We start from the raw sequence: 19808 nt of genomic DNA, 5'->3' as shown, positions 1-19808 counted from the left end.
TAATATTATAGAGCCTGTCTAGGTGATTTTATTTTTAAAATAGGTATTTTTAAAGATGAGAATGGTCGTAAAAACCCCGGAAATTTGGGAAAGAAAACGGTTTCTCCCGTTTTTTTTTTCCGAAGGGTTTATTTTCTACTTTCTACTCGTGGAAAATTTTAAAATTTCTGTCACAAAATTAGTATTCAGGAATCTATACGACGAACTCTTTTAAATACTTTTTTTTTTGTATTTTTTTCCAGATTATTTATTTATTTATTTATTTTTTATTTTTATTTTTATTTTTTTGCTTCCGTCGCCTCAACAACTTCGGAAGTTTTACATATATTCGTATTTTACATTTGAAAAATAGTTAAATAATATTTGATGTGCAATCGTCACATTAGCAAGAGGTGAAATTACATTAGTTAAATACAAATTACAATTTTAAAAAAAACAGCAAAAATTACAATCATTACGTTTACAAATTAAAATTTTCAGAAATACAGCTATATCACAAACGCAATTAAACTTAGAACTGTGCCAGTCAAGGTAAAAGGTAAAGATTTTTCAATGTTTTTTTTTTTTTTTTTTGAAATTGATAAGTAGACGAATAGGTTTGCTAAATAAGTGCCATAAAAATAATAGATATATAATTACAATACTTAACATTAAAATAATTTTAAAAGTGTTCGAAATGATAAAGAAATTCTATCTCATTATGCAGTTCTGAAACTATTCATGATTTGAATAACAGTTTGAAGCTGTGTCTCATTATTTTCACTCATGGAAATTTAACACATGTTTCTAATTCTTTCACGGAAAAAAAAGGGAATATAAAGTTGTGAAAACGATATGTTTTTTCATTCTTGCTCTCCTAAAGTATTGCCAATGACAATAATTCATTATTAGTTTTAAAGCTGTGTAAGGGTATGCTATTCAGGCAAATGTTAGAGTCAGATTTGCAAAATTATATTATTTAAAACTTTTGAAACTCACGGAGCTGCAAAATGTAAACATTTTGTCACAAATATTGGCTTTGAGAATAATCACATCCCGCGCAGTGTTTGTTGGCACTGTAAAAGCACTTATTTTCGCAAAAATGTAGATATCTGTGATTTCGCGAGACTTAAACTTTTGCGATTCCAACGGGCTCACGAAAATGAATGCCTGGCGAAAATAAATGCTTTTACAGCGATTAGCAATAATTTAGCTGAAGAATTATTTTGCAATTGTGCAATTTATTTGAGTCTTCAGATACGTACATTTTCCAAAAGAAAGGGGGAGAGAAAGGAAAAAACGACTTCGAGGTTATAAGTTTTTTTTTTTTTTTTGCTTTTTGACTTTGCTTTTGGTTTAATTCTCATTAAAATGTGTTTAAATGCAATGGAACGCTAATGAGTTTAGCATTTTATATCACCTCGCTCAGAGTGAATTTTGTTAATTATGTGACTCTAATGTTTCCACCAAGCACCTTTTGCTTCTAGAAGCCTTGTAATGTTAACAGCATGTATATATGGTTCTAGGAGGCAGCGATATACATTGATTTGAGCAGTAAAAAGCTAATTTATCCTCCCATAAACAAAGAAACTATTTGACACCTAATCACATCATTTGACATTTCTGCACAATTTGTTTTATTTGAACCGTTTAGCAACTTTTGCACGCCGTTTTTTTTTGCTCTTTCATGGTTTATTTATAGAATGAAACGTAAGTTGAACTTTTCTGTGATGCCTCGCAATTTTTTAAAAAAGATCAAATATTGTAAGTGCCTTCAAAATGTTTTTTTTTAAGCAGCTTAATCATCTATTATATCATTTCGAATGCTTTGTCTCCGTCACCGAATAGTAATATTGTAATACAGCTTGCTGTAAAAACATTATAATTTTTTTTTTTTTTTTTATTTGTGCTTCTTTTTTTTTTTTTTTTTTTTTTCATAGGTTATCAATTTGTACTGTCCTGGAAAGTCCTTACGAACTAAAGTTTTCTCATTTTCTTAACATCATACTAATGCTCTTCATTCTCTTCTAAAGGTTCTAATAATTTGTTCCTATAAAAAGATTAAAGATGAAAAATACTTTTTTTTTTAGCTGAATCAATATTCTCTGCGTATGATTGATACCGTCCCTTCCTCAATTGCTTATTGAGAGTGAGGTTTACAGTTCAATCTTAAAAATGCATTCACGATCGCCTTTCCTGCTCCTTTTGTTCGGTTGCTATTTTTGAATGATTAAGCTTTTTAAAAACTGTTGGTAAAGTAGTAAAATCAGGAATAAATTTTCAAAAAAGGAAAAAAGAAAATTTATGCATTTAACTTGAAAAGAAAAAAAATGCGATACAATCGTAAAGGAACGACCTGAACCGAATGAAGAAGTCTTTCTCACTCCGTGCTCGAACAATAAGTGAAAAAACTTATGTTTTTGAAAGCTTGCGCAGTGAAAGGAGAGTTTTGGGAGGTCAATCCCGCCCAGAACCCTTGGTTTTAACTCATGTTTCCCATTCTATTACGGCAGTTTGAAAACGTGTATTAACTTTTAACACTGACACCTCGAGGTAATTTCTGGCAGCGTAAGTTTTTGAAAGCAATATAGAACAAAATATTAATTAAAATTCGTAACATCCTGTAAAAAGATTTTTTTTGTAACCAAAACGAAAAGTTTTGTCAACAATTCAATGAAAAAGTGTGATGGAATTTGTTTTATCTTTATGAATGTTGTCTTAAAATTTATTTTTAAGAATGGTTCAATATTTTGACAACTTTCAATTGAATTGTTTGGTGCTCCATCCAGTCTGTGTGTATACATTGCCACAGAACACCGATACCTGGTAAATGTTAACATTCTCTAAGGAATGTTGACATTCGCGTAGCTAAAACATCGGCAAAAAACCTAATATTTCCAGTAAATCACCGGTAAATGTTGACATTCTGCCATATTCGGTCTTTCACACATGGAGAATGAAAAAACAAGATCTAATTTCCACGTCTAACATTAATGTAAGTTAGTTCGGTTCAAATAATCGTTTAGTGAAATGGTAATTTTACGTTTCAACTAATAAACTACAGTAGTTAGAATTTCAAGTGGCCAATCCAGTTTTGTTTGGGAGCCCCTAATTTCGTGCCGGTTTCAGTGGGCGGGACAAACGCCACTGATTCTCGCAGACGATTTTCGTCATTCGAATGCTTAAGTAAAAGCTAGTAAAACGCTTCCTGTGTCCTTCCCTCCGCTTCCTTCCATCCTTTTCCCGCCAATCCCGTTCGGTACATACAATATCTCATTTCCTGTTGCGCACAATAGGACAGTCGTGGGGCTCCAGAAATTTCGAAATCCGATGGTTACAGGAAAAGATATTATTCGCGACGTTCGCCTGCTCGCGCTCTTCTCCCACCCCCGCAGGAACAGCCCCCGCATTTTATGTGCATTCGAAATCGATGTGGGGACGACTGTTGCTCCGGCGCTCTGATCTCGATACGTCACACACATCACACTGGCGGGAAAAAGATTGGGGCAGAGGGAGGGATATAACGTTAAGTAAAACCGAAATAATACTAATAACAGAGGCTAGAAATATGCAGGCCTTGAATCGGAACGAGAGAATAAATAAATAAATAAATAAAAGTGAAAATCGGCTCCTTTTGTCATGAGCGCGTACGGCACAAGATCAACAAAAGGGAATGGCAAGCTAGAACACGGTAAAATGGATTCGCCGCAAAAGCAATATCACGCAAGGGGCGGAGGCTTTGGAACAAATAATCTTTTAAAAGCACATTTCTTCCGAGAATGAAAAACCTTTTTTTTTTCTTTTTTCTATAAATATCTTTGTGCTTTTCCCGTGTTATTTATTTCCTTCTTTTTCAATAAAAATTTCCGACATCGTTATATGTAGGAAGAGTGCGTATCTTCCCAGAAAAATGCATTTTAAGAAATTTAAGTGTCTTAAAGAGAGATGTGCGTATGGATGGTATAGATCCAGATTTCTTCGGGGGAGGGGAATGCTCTTGAATGGCCATAATCTGAAGACTACTCCGAGAGAAGGGAGAGTGGCGCTTTTCGCCATAGAGGTAGAAAAACCGCATGTCGTCGCCGAAGAAGGAACTCTCTGTAGTATATCTGGAGCACTTTTTGCCCCCTTTCCCCTATACGCCCTTGAGCAGAGAATTTTAATACTACGGCGAGAGAAAATAAATAGGTGCGTGTTTGTAACATTTTTTTTTTTTTTTTTTTTTAACCGCCGGTGACGAGAAAATTTAATCATCGTCAAATCTGAGGAAAATATATTCTGCTATAACTCCCGGAATTAAAATTTTCGCTGATTTGGTATTTATACGAGGCCGTGCGTTTTATTAGAATTTCCCTCAATGTTAAACTAACGGTGGCTTTTGAAAGCGATCATAGTTGGTTTTCAGCTTAATCATCGTTTTAATTTGTCTTCTTATAACTCGGCAAGATTTTGCGCCAATTTTTCGAGCTGCTTTTTGGTTTTATGCATCGCATTCTCACTTAGAGTTGCCTTTGTTAGAAAACAAAATTGAATTAATGAAATTCCGAAAAAGTGTTGAATTGATTTGACTAATGTTTTACTTTACTCCTCTGTTTTGTGAGCAATAAAATGCAATCCCGTTGCAACGAACTTCAAGGGACAGCACATTTTGTTCGTTGTAACGGAACTCAATCAACGTAATGAAAGTTTAATCGGGATTGAAAATTTATTTCGTTGTAATGATGCTCGTTTTAATGAGATTTCACTGTATCTGCTCTAAAATATGTATAAGGGATATAGCAGCATTTTTGAATTGTTTCTTTATTCTTCAAAATCCCTTTCATTATTTTATCCGGGATTTTTCTAGTTCCTCAATTTTTCGATGCGTTGGGTTTTTATTCTGACATTTTTATAGCTTCTATTTCAAATAAAGCCAATAATTTCACTCCCTTGATCGTTTTCGAAAGCGATAATTTTGCAGCTCAATTCATTCAATTAAACTGAAATCGGAACAAGCCTAAAAATCACGTTAGACGCTTCTAAATTATTACTGTGTGCTAAAATATGTACACACTCTCTTACCTCTCTTAGTTGCAGATACTTCTGAAAAGAATACAAGTGCAAAATTGCAGTGCACAAATTTTACCGTCGCATAATGCAGATGCTTTTTTTTTTGCATCAGTGACGCATAAAATAAAGTTAAATTAGATTCATTTATAAATGATATTGATGAAAATATAATAAATAGCACGCCTCTTCAATAAAATTACTAGCAAACCAATGTTAGTCTTAATTTTTATCTTCAACTCTTTAACTTTTCAAAAGCACTATACTGCCGTGCTAAGCACAAAAGTCGCATCTGCACTTTTTGTCAAAATTGAGTTACGGTCATCAGGTGGTTCTTAGTCACATATTTCACCTCAATACAATGTTTTGTGGTCATTTGTCAATGGGAAATATTTATGAAAAAAAATCAGAAAAAGTTGCATTCGAATCACATTCATGGAGGCCCAGAACTTTAAACGGCAATTTCTCATTTTGAACTCAACTGCAGATACGACTTTTGCGCTTAGCACGGCAGTATATAGTATTCTGTAGATTAACTAAACGTAGACTAAACACTCAACAACATAATGCATGCAACTACCTAATCCGTAAGAATATATTGTAATCAATAACTGGGGGGGGGGGGGGGGGTAGACCGATCGAGGAATGAACATTTCATGATTTGCTTTAAAACATAAGGTTTCAAAACTTTTTTTTCCTTTGATGTCGCATGGCAATAATAGCTTTTTACTTTCATACTATTCCGGGAAAAAAAAAACATGGATAAATTTGTGTTTATGCACTGATATTCATTTACTGGGTATGTGCAATTTTTTACTCCCCTAAAAAACCTCATGAAGTGGTCAAGCAAAAACATAAAAGTTTTACCAGTTTTTGTCTTACCAATTACACTTAACCAATAAAAGTTGTTTCTAATGTCACTTAAAGACAGTATGAATTTTGAAAATTAAATCGTGCTTAAGTGTTCATTTGCTAGTTAGACAACCCAACCAACAATTAATTGCAATAACAAGTAGTGTTCATTCACGCCTTGAAGTAAACAATTTGGAACATTGTTGTGAAAGTATGCCTGAGGTTTGCAAATTTTGTGATGCACCACTTCGTTGGAAAAATGAAATCAACTCAAGTAAAGAAGGCACGAAAAATGATTGCTGGATAAAATTTGTCTTCCCAATCTGTCAGAAGCTCCCGAATTGTAAACATTGGGGCAATTCCACGGTATCAGACGTATCAATTGTTGCACAAAATACCTTACAACGACTCCAAATATATCATCAGACGTGTTTCGTTGAGTGAACTGTGTAAAGAACATTGAATCTACTTTTATTTTAATGCTATTACATTTTCACGAATTCCAAAGAGAATGTTTTGATAACGTTTTTGATTCAGTAGTATTTTTGATTCAGGCTCCTATCTCATGAGATTGTGGTAAAAATGTTATTTAAATACTAGCTGTACGCGAGGCTAGATGCGCAGTTTGCTTTTTACGCTAAGACTGCCGCTTTCGGCGCCTGCTTAGATAAATTTTGCGGTGTTTTTTGTCAATCTATATCTATCTATCTGATCTATATCGATCGCGGAATGAGTTTAGAAAAAAAATTATATCCAGGGAAGAATGCCAAACAAAACCATTTTTCAAAATTTCATAAAAAGTGCAAAAATCGCTCTTTTTTTTTTTTTAAATCATGTTCAAAATTATTTCTTACACTTGAGTACAAAAAAGTATTTTCTGCCGCAATTGGTTCGGGGTTTGTAGGGTACAAAGTGCTTATGCACATAAAACATTGAGTAACTTTTTTCTAACTAAAACATCAAAAATCGAACCCCGAGGTGCACACCATCGGCAAAAATTACAACTATGTACCATATTTCATCTTTCTAGACCCTTACTGTTTTTCCGAGAAGCGCGCCACACAAAAACATTTTATTTGATCATATGTGTACATTATTTCTAGAAATTCTAAAAATTGAATTGCGTTTTATTGAAGTCGAGTCTGTATTTGTCATGAAGTTCAAGCAATAGGGCAAGCATCCAACACGTTTGGAGTCTCTTAGGAGATTTGTGCAACATTTGACACGCCTTTGAAAATGGAATTAGCCACTGTTTATCGGTTATTGTTTTGCTTAATTCCGAAGAGCATGCTATTGGGCGCAGATGTAAAGCGTGGCCTGAACCTGTAAGAATGAGTTGGAACGAAATAATGTGTGTTAATATCTGCGAAAGCACTTTCACATCCAACCGAGATCAAAATCTTTTTCTTTCCCGTCCCGCTGTGAGAAGATTAAAAATCTGCGGCACATAGAGTCAGGATAACCGATAATGCAGTTGCAGCGATCGAAGCCCGCCGTGTTTATGGCTGCCTTGTACCGGACGTAGCGCGGCTGCCCGAATTGTTTACCCAGCACTCCAAGGTACGGACTCTTTCTAGCGGGGTCTGCCGCGAGAATATCAAGTTAGTTCCTTCGCTGCTACTGTTACTTTCTCTCTGTCCCGACTCGCTCGTTCGTTTCTTCGCTTCGTCATTGGGTTGGGGAACAATTTTGGCAGGGCATTGTAGCCCTGCAGAAATTGTTCCCAAGCCTCAGGAAAAAAAAAAAAAAAGAGTTCTATGGCTGAGTCTTAAAAATTAATTTTTCGTGTTGTGAAATTTAATTTTAATGAAAGGCCCGTTTTAATTTTTCAAATTCCTCTTTTCTTGAGGTTTAAACCAGTGTTAAATTCATTGAGAAGAGAAAATGGAGGGAGTGAAGACTTGTGCTTTCGTGAACCAAAGGCCCCAAGTCATGTGATAGAATTTAAAGCAAAGCATTGGAAGAAATCAGGTTTCTTTCGCTAGTTTCACTCAAAACATGTCAACCATTCGTCGTTGTTGAGTCATGTGACTTGGTGGTGTAGCGTCAGCTTTTGCAAAGCCTGTGATTGGACTTTCTCCCTCCATTTACTTATTCCTGCTCTTAGGTTAAATTTGTACCTCTGAGCCAGACTAAGTCCAAAAATGGCCTTCTTCAGGTTATTACTGCTTTTTTAATGTAGAATTTTATCCCGCATCGAGTCATCATAACGTAATTTTATAACAAAAAAAAAAAAAAAAAATGTTTTTATAGTTATTTACCAGCATAAAAGAGTACTAGCTCCATCCTATGTATGCACCAGACGAAAGTCTTTTCGCTCTCCTGCAAAACAGCAATAATGTGACTTACGTTATTCTGGCTCTGAGGTAAAGAAATGGTGTTTGTTGTCCTGTACAGACTTACAAATTTGCCTTAATGACATGCATTGTTGAGTATGTTTGCGAAAGTGGTATGCTGTTGATATCTTACTTTTATAAATGTTTTTAAATTAATGCAAAAGCCAATTTGGCTGTAGTGTTTGCATTTTTTTTTTTTCTGCTCGTTAGGGTGATACTGGATAATTCCTGATCAAAAAATTAAAAAGTTCATTTTGTGAAAAAAAAAAAAAAAAAAGAAAAGAAAAAAAAGAAAAAAAAAAAGAACCAATTCGAAGCAGAATTAAAGTTTTTGGTGAAAGTTTGATCACTCATGAGACAAGTCCTGTGCAACTTCTTTTTCTTAAAAATTAAAATAGAATTAAAAAAAATTTTTTTTTTTTAGTGATCAGGAATCATCCTTAGATCCGGGCATTTCTTGATCACTTATGAATTAGATTTTTCTTTTGAGGTTATAACTTTTTGTTTCTTTTCTTCATATTTATTAATTTTTTTTGTGCTTTTATTGTGCTTAAAGTTAATAGAAATTAACTGCCTTTTAAAAGAACTAAAATCTCAAGTCATGAAGAGAATTTCGTATCATTATCTAGCTTTCAATCATAACTTTGAGTGTTGAAACACGCATATTTTTCTTATTGGGAAAGTTTGGTTTGAAATGACTAGAACCGCATTTTTCTTCGTTTGTGGTGTCATTTTCTTAGAATTTTCAAAAACTACAGGAACTCTTAAATAGTCCTTTCTGACCCAGAAAAGTTATTTTGTCCTGTTGAGTGCTTGGTATTTTTTAAAAAATTCTGTTATTTTATTCTTTTTAGTGTAAATGTATTCCAGAAATAGAATAATTTTACCCTCACGAAACTTCACCTTATTTTTTCATATAAATGCTCTGTACTGAAAGGGAAAAAAACCTATATACGTGTCTAAAACTTGAAGCAGTTGGCACTAAAATTTAATTCTTGTTCCTCTCTAGGATTTATGCTTGCTAATTTCATGTTTGCTTCAGAAAAGCCTTGATTCAAAATTTTCATTATGATTGCTTTTAACATTACTGTTACTTGGCAACAAAATTTGTAACAATGGGTTTTATATTTAAACATTTAATAGGGAAATTACATGAAATTTGCTGTTTTCCATCCTAACTGAAATAATAGTTTTTTTCTAGAATTTTAATTTTTCAGCTCTAAGTTGTACCTTAAGATTAAGCAAATCATTTAGTGAAATCCCGAAGTCTTTAAGTGGTCTAGTTGCAGCGATATAAGCAAAAACCAGGCCTCAGATTTCTCCGTGACAATCAGGCCAAGTATAATAAAAGTGCGAAAAAAAAAGAATTAACTATTTCTAAAAGCAACTATTTTTGTTTAAACGAAAATTACAAAGGGGAAGAAAATTTGCTCAGTGAAAACCAGTTATTTAGTAGATTTACTTTATAGTGTTAATTTGATATATAAAACTCCACGATGGGTTTGAATATCGTTTTGTTGTAAATCAGGGTTCGCTGATTTAAATCAAGTGGTTTTTTAAAAAAAATCATTGATTTAAATCATGATTAAAATCGTGGTTTAAATCAAGTGATTTTTTTTAAACAAAATCACTAATTAAAATCAGTTTATTTTATTTTTATAAATTAATTTTGCATTTTTAGAATGTGTTGCTCTAAATGTAACTACACTACATTGTTCAATCTTAATTTGAACAGACCAAACTATGTATGATCCCTCTTTGTGTGAAACAAATTTTCATTCTTGAAATACTGATTGTACTCAAATTACAGTTCTATTCAGTACAGGACTAAATAAAAATTTGTAGTGTTTATTAAACACCATTATGTAGTTGAGAAAAGTAATTGGTCAACATACTCTTTTACACTAAAACATACATCATGATAGAAACCTTATTTCTATGCAGAGCATAAAACAAAATCACTTCTTATTACGTGTTATAAAATATTTATAAATCTTAAAAATGTATTGAATAGTTAGAGAACTTATCTTAGTTTTAAAAGTAAGCTGAATGGATTCATCTACTGTATTAAATATATTATGTAAAGTAATTAATAACCTCAAGTTTTTGAAGATTTAAAAAAATCTGATTTAAATAAAAAAAAATCCGATTTAAATAAAAAATCTGACTTTTTTTATTTTTTTAAAAAATCAAAAAAATTACGAACCTTGTTGTAAATAAAGATTTTCTGTTGAGAGACCGTTCGAGAATAATTCGTGGTGTGCGTTATTATTTGCAAAAAAGCAGTTTCTTCATATCTTTTATTTTATATGGCTGCATTGAGTTTGGGAGGTCAACTGCGTATGAGACGGTCGGCGTCTAAATAGAACGCGACATCTGTCAACTACTGATCAACAACTCATTTTCTGCCCTTTACCATTCCCATTGTATTGCATGTGCTTCGGTCCCTGACATCGTATTATAACGTTATTACTAAATGCCTAGTCGTTGCTAAAAATATTTGTTATGTTTTCGGCTTCTGAGAGCAATTTGTTGATCGCGGAGTTGTAATATTTGAAAGTTATTGCCAGTTTTTGCGGATAGACTATGTAATCATTGTAATCCTGTTATTATTATTATTACTTATTTATTTATTTTGTTTGGTTATTATTTCCATTTATTTATTTTGACGAAAGCGCTTCTTATTGCGATATCAAACGAACTTTTATCAAATATTTAAAAGCGTTGTGTTGAAAAAGGAGTTTGAATTTGTATACTTTTATTCATTTGTTATATTTTTTATTTATTATTTATTTGTTTAATTTTTTAAAAATATTATTATTGTCAACTAATTTTGTTGTCTCATCAATATGTTTAGTTTGAAAAATTCGGCTCTAGCAAAAGATTTAAGTAGCTGAGCGTTTTGAATATTGCTGTTTTGGGATGCATTGCAGGCAGTGGTAGGGGAGGGTTCAGAGGATCCGGACCCCTTGCCCTAGAGTGTTTATTTATTTATTTATTTATTTTTTGATCGACTATAATTTCGTGCATTTAGAACGTAAAATAATTTCAAGCAAAGGTAACTGTAATTTCAGATTTAATAAATGAAAAAAAAATAATAAAATAAAAATAAATAATTTGAATTTTGTCATTTTGAATTCAAATTATGTTTTTCGCAATCATGAGTGTGTGTTTGTATGTGTGTGTGTGTGGGGGGGGGGTATGTGTATGTGTGTAGGCATGTGTGTTTGTGTCTGTGTGCAGTCATGAGTGTGTGGGTAGTTGTGTGTATGAGTGTTTGTGTGCGTGGGGGCGGGGTATGTGTATGTGTGTGTAAGCGTATGTGTTTGTGTCTGTGTGCACGCATGAATGTGTGGGCAGTTGTGTGTATTTGTGTGTATGTGTAGGTGTCTGTATGCATGCGTGTGTGTATGTGTTTGTGTGTGTGTGTATGGTGATGTTTGTGTATGTGTGTGCGTGTGTGTTGTTGCTGTATGTATGCGTGTGTGTGTAGGATATGGACTCAACCTGGAGACGGTTTTCGCTAGAGGAGCAGCATCGTGAGGCCGGCCGACGCGACGGGTGGTGCTGGCAGAGGGTGATGCCGCGCCGGTGGGAAAAATGATAGCACGCCAAAAACAGTCAAATGAAAGCAATAAGCAATCGTGATTGCTCAAAAATTATTTTTCCACTTTTCTTTCATTGCAAAATCAAACTGTATGCGAACATATAATGTTCTATAATGATGGTTTTGCTCCGCTGTTTTATTTTTAATTATGAGAAAAGTAAATACATTCATACTTGTGCTTTCTGGTATTTTAATTAAGTATTTGCAATTAAGGAATAAAATTTATTAATTAATGCTAAGTAATCATTCAGCATTTAAAAAAGATGCTTTTTACTACCGACAATCAATGAAATCAAAAGAATATGTTTGCCTGTTAGAGTATAATATGAAAATTGTGGACTTTCGATCCTTGGCCCCCCCTTTGAAAAATTCCTGTGTGCGTTACTGATTACAGGGTTACTACGTAGATGATTAATTTATTTTCGAAACGCTATGTATCCAAAGCTCTTGTACAACAATGAAGAATGTAGAAAAACAACTTGAAACTCAATGTTTGAAAGAGTTAGTGATTGTTTTCATGTATTCCTCATCGTTGTTACTGCAATACTTTTCGATACATATCGTTTCGAAAACGAAAGAATCATTTGTAGTAACTTTGTATTGTTAACGTTCGGATGATAATAATTTGCATTCCTGGCCATACTGTACAAAATGTTGTGTTTTAATAATTTAACATATGTGCTCATTGTGCCGAGCAACGTATTTATGCATATAATTTTCGCTCTGTACCCACCATCATTTTAATTCACATCTCTAAAAACACTTGCTGTCCATGACAAGACAGGTATTTATTATTTTCTAAAAAATTTACTTTCTCCACTCCGAGTATGCATGTGGTCCTACATTATTTCCTTCATTCTATTACCGTTTGTGCGCATTTGGTTTGAGTGTCATCAGTAACATACAAATTGGTACCTTTTGTAGTTCAAAGTAAAACGTTATTTCTTTTATTACTTAGGTGGCTCTCCTCAGTTTGGGCGTGGTGGATATGACAGATCTAATGCACAAGACCGTGGCAGTAGTTATGGACCCAACAGAGATTCACGGAACTACTATGGCAGCAGCAGGAATTCGCCATCAAATTACAACGAACGAGATCGTTCAAGCTATGGTGGCGGCCGAAATCCTCCAACTCCTTACGGTAGCTCACAGGGTTCTGGAAGTGATTACGGAAGACAAAGCAGCCGTCCCGATTACGATGGCGGCCGTAATCCACCAACTGCTTACGGCAGTTCACAGGGTTCTTGGAGTAGTTACGGAAAGCCAAGCAGTCGTCCCGATTACGATGTAGGCCGAAATCCTTCTACTGGTTACAGCAGCTCACCGAGTTCTGGAAGTGATTACGGAAGACAAAGTAGTTACGGTGGCGGAGGTGGTCGAAGTTATGACAGCCGTGGTCAGCAAAGTGGTCAAGAAAGTTGGCGCCATCCAGCTTCGCAGATGAATTTTGCACAAGATAGTAGACAAGTGTGAGTAATAACTGTTTTTAGATTTAAAAAGCGAATATAACTTAATATATTTCCAGAAAAAAAATATTTTTCCAAAAATAATCCTCTGGCACTTTTGAAAGTTAGTGTCTCTTTAATTGAACTGACTATAAAAATAATACAGTCGTACCCACACTTTTTCCCCTATAATAAAAGTTTCAAATATCAAGTGGTTCTGCAGAAAACAAAAGTTCTATTTAGTAAATATTTGCAAAGCAAAACCAACAAAAGTATTGCATAAAAATCAAAGTATAGATTTCCTTTATTTTGTTTTTTAAACTGAACCATTATAACCTCTGAACTTAAAAATTTATCTGATGTAAAAATCCTTTATATGTTGCTGGATATCTAAATTGTAGCACTGTTAATCAAAATTTTCTACATTTTTTAAATAGGCCTGACGCTAATTCTGGTGGACAATGGGGCTACTCGAGTAGGAGTGCTGGGAGTGTTACTGCGGGCACTTGGGCACCTATGACTGCAAGTCAAAGTGTTAATGCACCACGTGATATGTTACCAACCGGACAAAGGAGCGACTTCAGGCCTCCAAGAGTAAGTGGTATTTCTTTGAAATAATTTATTAAGTTTTGGCAAGCAATTTCTTTTTTTTTCCCCTTTAAGGGGATCCGGGACACAAAAATCGTCAAATTTTGCATTTTTTTTATCATGTAAAAAATTACTCCGTGTTTTTCTGCTTAAGAGGAGGTTTGAATCTTGTTTCTATCTTAAATAGAACGAAAGATTATTTTTGTTATTTTTGTTTCATGCACCTAACTAATGTGTACTTAGCTTTAAAACTTTAAACGCGTTTTTCTCCATGATGCAATTTTTCCCGATTTCTTGCATTCAAACTCTTATAAGTCAGGAACCGATAAAGATAAAGTGATGAAACTTGGAGCATATCTTTTTCAAACAGTTTACTTTAAATTTTATTCGTCGAATTTGAAAAAAAAAAACGTTTACTGCAAAAATTACGATTTTTTAAAAACAAAAGTATCTTCGAATTTTTCGAAATTTTTCTTCAAATATTTTTTATTTTTTATTGAATCAATATTTTTAAAATCGCCGAATAAAAATTAAAGCTTAGATATTTGTGCGTAATTCATTGAAAAAAAATTGAAAATTGTTTAAGAATATTTTGAGTTATAGCAATTTAAAGCAACCCCATTTTTTTTATAAAAAAACTAATTAAATTTAAATAAAAAATTTTCTTTTTTTCATATTTATGTTATGATTTTGCTTATTAAATAAATGGTGAATCAGTGCAAAAAATTTCAAAACTCTAAAGTATATAATAAAAAAAATGTCAAAATGTGTCCCGGACCCCCTTAATTCATGAACCCGTGTAATTTTTCAGAAGAGGTTTTTATTATTATTATTTTTTTTTTTTAAAAATAAGTTTACTACAGAATGAAAAATGAAACATTGCGCCTTTTATTTACGAGAAGGGGAGGGAGAATCTACTCTTGTACTTAATAAACTAAAATCTGTAATTCCAAAGCAAATCTCGAATCATCACGAAGAAGACTTTCACATTTCCTGGTAAAAAAATTAAATTTGGGGGTTAACACCCAACCCCTAGAGTCTTTGGTTTTGACACGCATCACAATCTTAATATGGTAATTGATATAGAGGTAAGGACTCCACCCCCATCCCCAGTCGGCGTATTCTGGTTGCGGTAGTGCAGGTCAGTACTGTTCTGTTCAAACTTTGTAAATTGAAAGGTTAAAAAAATTCAATGAAACCACCAAGTGTTTGGACCGTTTTGTTGAAAACAATGTGCAAAAAAAAAAAAAAAAAAAAAATGTTTTTAAGGTGCGTGGGGCCACAAAGCGCATATGTTTTACAACTTGATTTTTCTATAACTCAGTGAGCAGTTGTTTTATAACCCATTTTTTCTAGCGTAGAAAAGATTCATATTTTGCATGGTTTGTTCCTTCAGCTACACTCAAAAGATAAAAATCTTCCCCAGGTATTTAGTGTAATAAACTACCAAGTACATCTAGAACAAACGTGAAATCCCGCTGCGACGTCCTCCATATGAAAAAAAAAAAAAAAAAACTATGGAAAAGATATCGTTAAGAAAAATTATATCACGGGACCTAAGATCGTTGCTTTTAAGAAATGAAGGCTTCTCTCTCTCTCTCTCTCTCTCTCTCTACGTTTTATCTAGTCTCAATTGACGTATCACAGTAGGAAATTTTCATTACAAAAAGCAGAGCTGGATTTCTTGTTGTCCTTTGGCAACGGGTTAAATATTTATTTCAACTAGGGTTTGCCCAGCTGTCGAAATTCGACCATATTCATTACTGAATATTTGAAAAAACTCATATTAATTTCCCTGTTTCTAAAAGATTTATTTTTACTCTTATACACTCTTATACATTTTTACTCTTATTGTTTAGTGTACACCTGGAAACATATAATCTTTGCATGGACTCACAATACCAAATAGTAATAATTTATTCCGATTTTACTTTCTGTATGTGGTGTAGCATAGCCTATTAATAACGTTTTTGCGCAAAAGAAAAAAAAAAACCGTCCGGTTCAATTTCTGTTGATGACACTAAAAAACTCGGCAATAGCTACTGTACAAAAAAAAAAAAAAAAAAAAAAAAAAAAAAAAAAAAAAAAAAATGAAGGAAATCGGTTCACAAACAGAGGAGAAATCGGTACCGAAAGAAAACGGCTTGCCTATTAATAATATATAAAAATTCTCGCACAACATTAGATTAAAATAAATATCAATCATTTGGAAGTTATAACCATCCAATGTTTAAATAGATTAATTAATTAACAAAAACGTTTCCGATTCGATCCATTGCGACTCAAAAACATTCTGAGATCAGCTTAATTACACACGAAAAATTGATCAAAGTCGGTCCAACCGTTTAAAAGCCTTATGACTGCAAACACACGCACAGAAGAAATACATACATATATATATATATATATATATATATATATATATATATATATATATATATATATATATACATATAATAAAATAAGATGTTTGTGTGTGTGTGTGTGTGTGTGTGTGTGTGTTTGTGGCGCGCATCCCAGGAAAACGGTAAGGCCTAGAAAGATGAAATTTGGTATACTGGTGCAGTTTTTGCTGAAAAAGTGCACCTCGGGCTTCGATTTTTGATATTTTTATTAGAAAAAAAGTTATTTAATGTTTTATGTTATTTTTAGCACTTTTTAGTACTTTTGACCTCACAGATCTCGAACCAATCGCGCCAGACGGATATTTTTTGTACTATTGTGTAGGAAATTTAATTTTAAATATGATGAATGAAAAAATTTTGAAGATAGAGTAATTTTTGTATTTTTTATAGATTTTTGAAAAAACCCTTATTTTACATTTTTTTCTGGGTTTAGTTTTTTTCGAAACCCATCCTGCGACAAGTATTGAACCCTCAATTCTAAAATTTTAGTTGATAATAGTAAAAACATTCCGCCCCCTTCAGAAGAAAAAACTTTTGAAAAATACGCAATAGTTTTTTTTTTACAATTTTTTTAATGGCAGAACACAACGCGCGCTGTTCGCTTGCCGGCTGAGTTCCGAGTTTACCTCATCACGTGATCCAACTGAAATCGTTTGCCTTCTCTTCACCTTTTTTTTTTGCAAGCGCTACTTTTTGAACACTACGAGGAACAAAGAGCTTTTATTTTTGAGGGCTATTTTGATTACATAAATAAAGTCCGCGATTTTTTGCATGATCTTCGTTTCTGTTACGAATTGGCGGTTAGGTTAGGTAGATACAGAGATAGATAGAGGTTGAGTGGACAAAAAATGTTTTTGTTTTCGAATTAATACTTATATAAATAAAAAAAGATTGTACTGTCAGGAGGTAGATATTCGCAGATCGTATAGATTGATAGATAGACAAATATAGAGTTCGATATAGCAGATGGACAGCAAGAAAGAGGCATGTCCGTCATTTAAGGAATTTCAACGGGGTGTCAGTGCCCCCCTCCCCACACACACCATGACTTTGAAAAAACAATGCTTTCAAATAAAAGTGGAAGTGCTTTTTGTTATTTTTCGACAAAATTTGCATGAAGAGTACGTCGTACCCCCTCCTTTAAAAATATTCCAAACGACGGAACTGGAGATAGATCTAGAAAATATTTTATTCAAACTACTAATGATATACATAGATATAGATTGATTGATACCGCCACGAAATTTGTTTAAGCAGCCGCCGAAGGCGGCAACATCGGTGTAAAAAGGTGAATGATAATATTGTGAAAAAAGCAAAAAACATTGATTAATACCGTCGCTAAATTTTCTAATTAGCCGCCGAAGGCGGCAACTCTGGCGCAAAAAGGCGAATGGCGTAAAAAGGCGGACCAGCTGGTCGCCGCAGGCGGCTAGTATATAATAAAATAAGATGTTTGTGTGTGTGTGTGTGGCGCGCATCCCGGGAAAACGGTAAGACCTAGAAAGATCAAATTTGGTATACAGGTGTAGTTTTTGCTGAAGTTGTGCACCTCGGGCTTCGATTTGTAAAATTTTATTTAGAAAAAAAAGATATTTAATGTTTTATGTGATTTTTAGCACTTTTTACCTCACAGACCCCGAACCAATAGCGCCAGACAAATATTTTTCGTACTATAGGGTCCGAAATTTAATTTTAAATATGATGAACAAAAAAAAATTTGAAAATAGGGCAATTTTTGTATTTTTTATAAATTTTTGAAAAAACCTTTATTTTGCATTTTTTTCTGGGTTTTATATTTTTCTAATATCATCCTGCAAGAAGTATCAAAGCCTCATTTCTAAAATTTAAGTTGGTAATAGTCAAAACATTTCGCCCTCTTCAAAAGAAAAAAATTCTTAAAAATACGCAGTTTTTTTTTTTGCAATTTTTTTAATGCTGAACACAACATGTCTTTCCACGCATCAGTCGAAAAAAGCGTTCTTCTATGGCTCTGACGTCACTACTTGGATTTCGATTCGATATTTACGACGGAATCTTAATCGCGAACAATGTTAATCTTTTTTTTTTTACTATATAGCTTACTTCTAATTTTATGACGTGATGACCACGTGTTTTTCCGGCAGCGCTTGCTTTTTTTCTTCCCTTTTTTTTTGTTTTATTTAGGGATTGCATTTATTTCTTTTTTCATTCCCCCCCCCCCAAGCTGGACGTTTTGTTGTACCTATATTACGTTACATTTCATAGTTGTGCGCATTTAAGTCACTAAAAACAGCGAGATTTTTTCTTTCTTTGTCACTTACTTTACTTTGTTATCTTTGGCACACTACGGGGAATCTTGGAGATAACTTTTTTTTTTGCTCTACTTAAATAAAAAAGCGGTTTTTTGAGTGATCTTTGTTTTTATTAGGAAATGAGCTGGGAGGTTAAAATAAATAGAGATGGATAAGAAATTTTAGAGATAGATCGTAAAGGTAGATAGCCGCCGAAGGCGTCAATCTTGGCGTAAAAATGTGAATAGCACAAAAAAAGATAGAGATGGATTGATTAATACTGCTGCCAAATTTATTTAAACAGCCGCCAAAGGCGGCAAACTTGAATTAAAATGGTAAAGGACAAGTTAACCAAACAGCCACCGTAGGTGGCTGCTTGCATAGAAAGGTGAATGGCGTAAGAAGGCGAACTAGCTGGTCGCCGCAGGCGGCTAGTATATATATATATATATATATATATATATATATATATATATATATATATATATATATATATATATATGTGTATGTGTGTATGTATACATTATTATTATAATTTTTTTTTTAAGTTTGTGATATTTGCTGTACTGTTGGAAGAAAGGCAGTAAAATAGAAGTTAGTTAAAACATCCGCTGTTGATGTCTTTGTTTTCTTACCGATTTTGCTAATTAATTACTTTAATTTTATTATTTTTTTTATGTAAGAATTATTTTGTAAACGTAAAATGTATTCAACTTTCAAGAATTGAACATACCTTTATTTCATTTCAGAGCTTACCTTCAAATGGAAGCCATGGTCCACTTCCTCCGTATGGGCAGTACTGAATCGGATGTCATTTCATCAAGTCACTTTAAAATGAACATAGCTTCATTTTTTTCGTCATACAGAAACTTTAAATGAATTAAAATGGACGAATATTTCGTTTCCATTTTACCTTTTTAATGAATTGAATTATTTATAATTTTTGTCACTTTGGTATTTAAAAAAAATACTTTTTTTATAAAAACGACATTATTTCAAATAAGATTGTCACATTAATCTGTAAAATATAGAACATCATTTTCTTTAATAAAATGACGAATGGAAGATGTGTGTGTTTTCTTTGCATTATTCGTTTATGCATTCTTTTCTCTAGTTAACTTTTTTGTCCAAATGTCATGAAACTACAAAGTCCGGCTATTAATTTCCAGGACTGATGTAACTGTAAGAGAACGAAAAGCCGGAATATGGCGCAAATGATTGCTTAATGAAAAGCATTTTCTTGCGCATGCGCAGTGCAATCGACACCATTCTGAAGTAAG

The 19808-nt window shown here is 33.2% G+C and overlaps 1 protein-coding gene across 1 annotated transcript in view; it reads left to right on the top strand.

The window, feature by feature from the left end:
* LOC129235175 (5'-3' exoribonuclease 2-like) overlaps positions 1–19591 on the top strand; it is a 169485-nt gene extending 149894 nt beyond the window's left edge. Inside the window, exons 32-34 of the mRNA XM_054868864.1 lie at positions 12779–13289; positions 13703–13859; positions 19278–19591. Coding sequence (XP_054724839.1) covers positions 12779–13289; positions 13703–13859; positions 19278–19331 — 722 coding nt within the window. The 3' untranslated portion in view covers positions 19332–19591. The remainder of the gene's footprint in view (positions 1–12778; positions 13290–13702; positions 13860–19277) is intronic.
* Positions 19592–19808: the final 217 nt, after the last annotated feature.

Source organism: Uloborus diversus, chromosome 2, assembly GCF_026930045.1.
Source record: "Uloborus diversus isolate 005 chromosome 2, Udiv.v.3.1, whole genome shotgun sequence".
In the NCBI taxonomy this organism is placed as follows: Eukaryota; Metazoa; Arthropoda; class Arachnida; order Araneae; family Uloboridae; genus Uloborus; species Uloborus diversus.
This window is presented reverse-complemented; position numbering and strand designations above follow the sequence as displayed.